Here is a 1,839-nt window from a genome sequence, read left to right on the forward strand (position 1 = left end):
CGCCCTCCTCGCCGCCCAGCCAGCCCGGCCTTGGGGGAACATGGCGCTCGTCCCCTGTCAGGTGCTGCGGGTGGCCATCCTGCTGTCCTACTGCTCTATCCTGTGCAACTACAAGGCCATCGAAATGCCCTCGCACCAGACCTACGGAGGGAGCTGGAAATTCCTGACGTTCATTGATCTGGTAAGCCCATCCTCATCCCTCCCCTGTCCTCCCTGCACCCCAGCCTGTGTGTTTTTGTGGGTGCAGGAGCACCTGCGCGCGTGCGCGCCTCCAGCAGCTACCCGCTGCCTCGCCTCTTGCGTGGTTGCGTCTAAAGGCCTGGCTGCCACCGTGGCAGCATCTTCTGAACCACGCAGTGGTACCTGGTGGCGGGGGCATGCGTGTAGTGGGGCGCAGCTGGTGGTGGGTTGCGTGGAGGGGAACACAGCTCTGCTTCTGAGACGGTGACAAGGGAAGATTCCCAACTAAGCGAACCAATTAATCGGACACCTTTGATCAAGAATGACCTCTGACCCGTTCACCTTCATCGACAAGGTGCTTTCCAGAACATCCACCGTGGGATCAAGCCGCAAAAGAAGGGAGCTGGGTATTGTCAAATTAGTTGATACTGCCTCAGAAAGGACGAAAATCTCCCTGATAAAGAGATAGCACCTAATAAAGTCTTCTTTGCGTCTGTTTCTGCCCATTGTCAATAATTTACTTCCAACCTTTCCCCCCAGAAATCACAGGGGAAAGAGAATTTCGAAATGCATCTCATATGACTTTATATTCTTTTCTACCCCGTGAAGGTTTTCAGTCATTGCATAAGCAACTTCTCAGTTGGCCTTGGACCTTGGCAATTGAAATTGGCTTTGGTTACCTCTTTAAAAATACTTGTCCACTTCTGGTAGTAAAGGGGCCAGAGAATCAGAACCTCAGCTGAGGGCCATGATGATATATAGGGCAGAAGTTAGGAACTTCAGGGTGAAAGTAATTCATTCAGGGTCAAACTCACTGAATGATCATGAAGTAGAAACAGAAAGTTACGCAAAATCATCCAGGTCTGGGGACTATGTAGAACCACTCCCAAGGGTGCTGAACTATCCTAGACCATACACCAGCGATGCTGCACAAAGATTAGAATGTCTAATTGTTGGCCTTGCATTTTGGTCAAGGGAACTTGATGCCTGGTTTAAGAAAGACACTCACAGGGGTTTGCTTAGAAATACCATCTTGTATGCTTAGATGCTTCCAGAGAAGAATTTAATTCCTTTCCTGCACACAGACCCTGGGCTACATAGGATTTCCCAGGATATAGACTGTTTCAAGGGTTTCAATTTTTAGACGCTCATCTTCCATCTCTCTCTCTCTTTGTTTTTTTCTTTTGAAAGTGATCTACCACTGATGGTGGGTGATGCCGGCCACGTTTGCTTTCTTCCTATTCATGCGCAAAGAGCACATGTCAAGGCCCTGTGCTGTATTTATGTGTTCCTTGGAGCAGTCAGGCCATAGTTGTCACCAGCATGACCTTCGTATATGACTGAACAGTGAAGTCGGTTGTTTCCACAGAAAGCCTGCTTGGGTTGATTGGCTTGTCAATGAGAATTGGGTCTGCCAATAATGTTAAGGGTGGACATTTTCCATAAATTGAGCTAAGTCTGCAGCCCTAAGTTTCTCCTGATAAATATGAATCAGCATGTTTTAAAATGTCTCATTTTCAAGGGTTAAACTTAGATGAAAAGTTTTTAGATGTTTTTGAAAAACCTGTGAGTAGATTTTAATTTTTTTAAAAGATTTTATTTATTCATACAGAACTGGGGTACAGGCCAGAGATGCAGAGGGTGAGAGGATTCACCAGA

General features: G+C 47.1%; 1 protein-coding gene across 1 annotated transcript in view; it reads left to right on the top strand.

The window, feature by feature from the left end:
- Window positions 1–6: 6 nt before the first annotated feature.
- AIG1 (androgen-induced 1) overlaps window positions 7–1,839 on the top strand; it is a 217,940-nt gene continuing 216,107 nt past the window's right edge. The window contains exon 1 of the mRNA XM_004673905.2: window positions 7–181. Within this exon, the coding sequence (XP_004673962.1) occupies window positions 41–181 (141 nt within the window). The 5' untranslated portion in view covers window positions 7–40. The remainder of the gene's footprint in view (window positions 182–1,839) is intronic.

Source organism: Condylura cristata, unplaced genomic scaffold (genome assembly GCF_000260355.1).
Source record: "Condylura cristata isolate star-nosed mole 26May11 unplaced genomic scaffold, ConCri1.0 scaffold00001, whole genome shotgun sequence".
Lineage (NCBI taxonomy): Eukaryota > Metazoa > Chordata > Mammalia > Eulipotyphla > Talpidae > Condylura > Condylura cristata.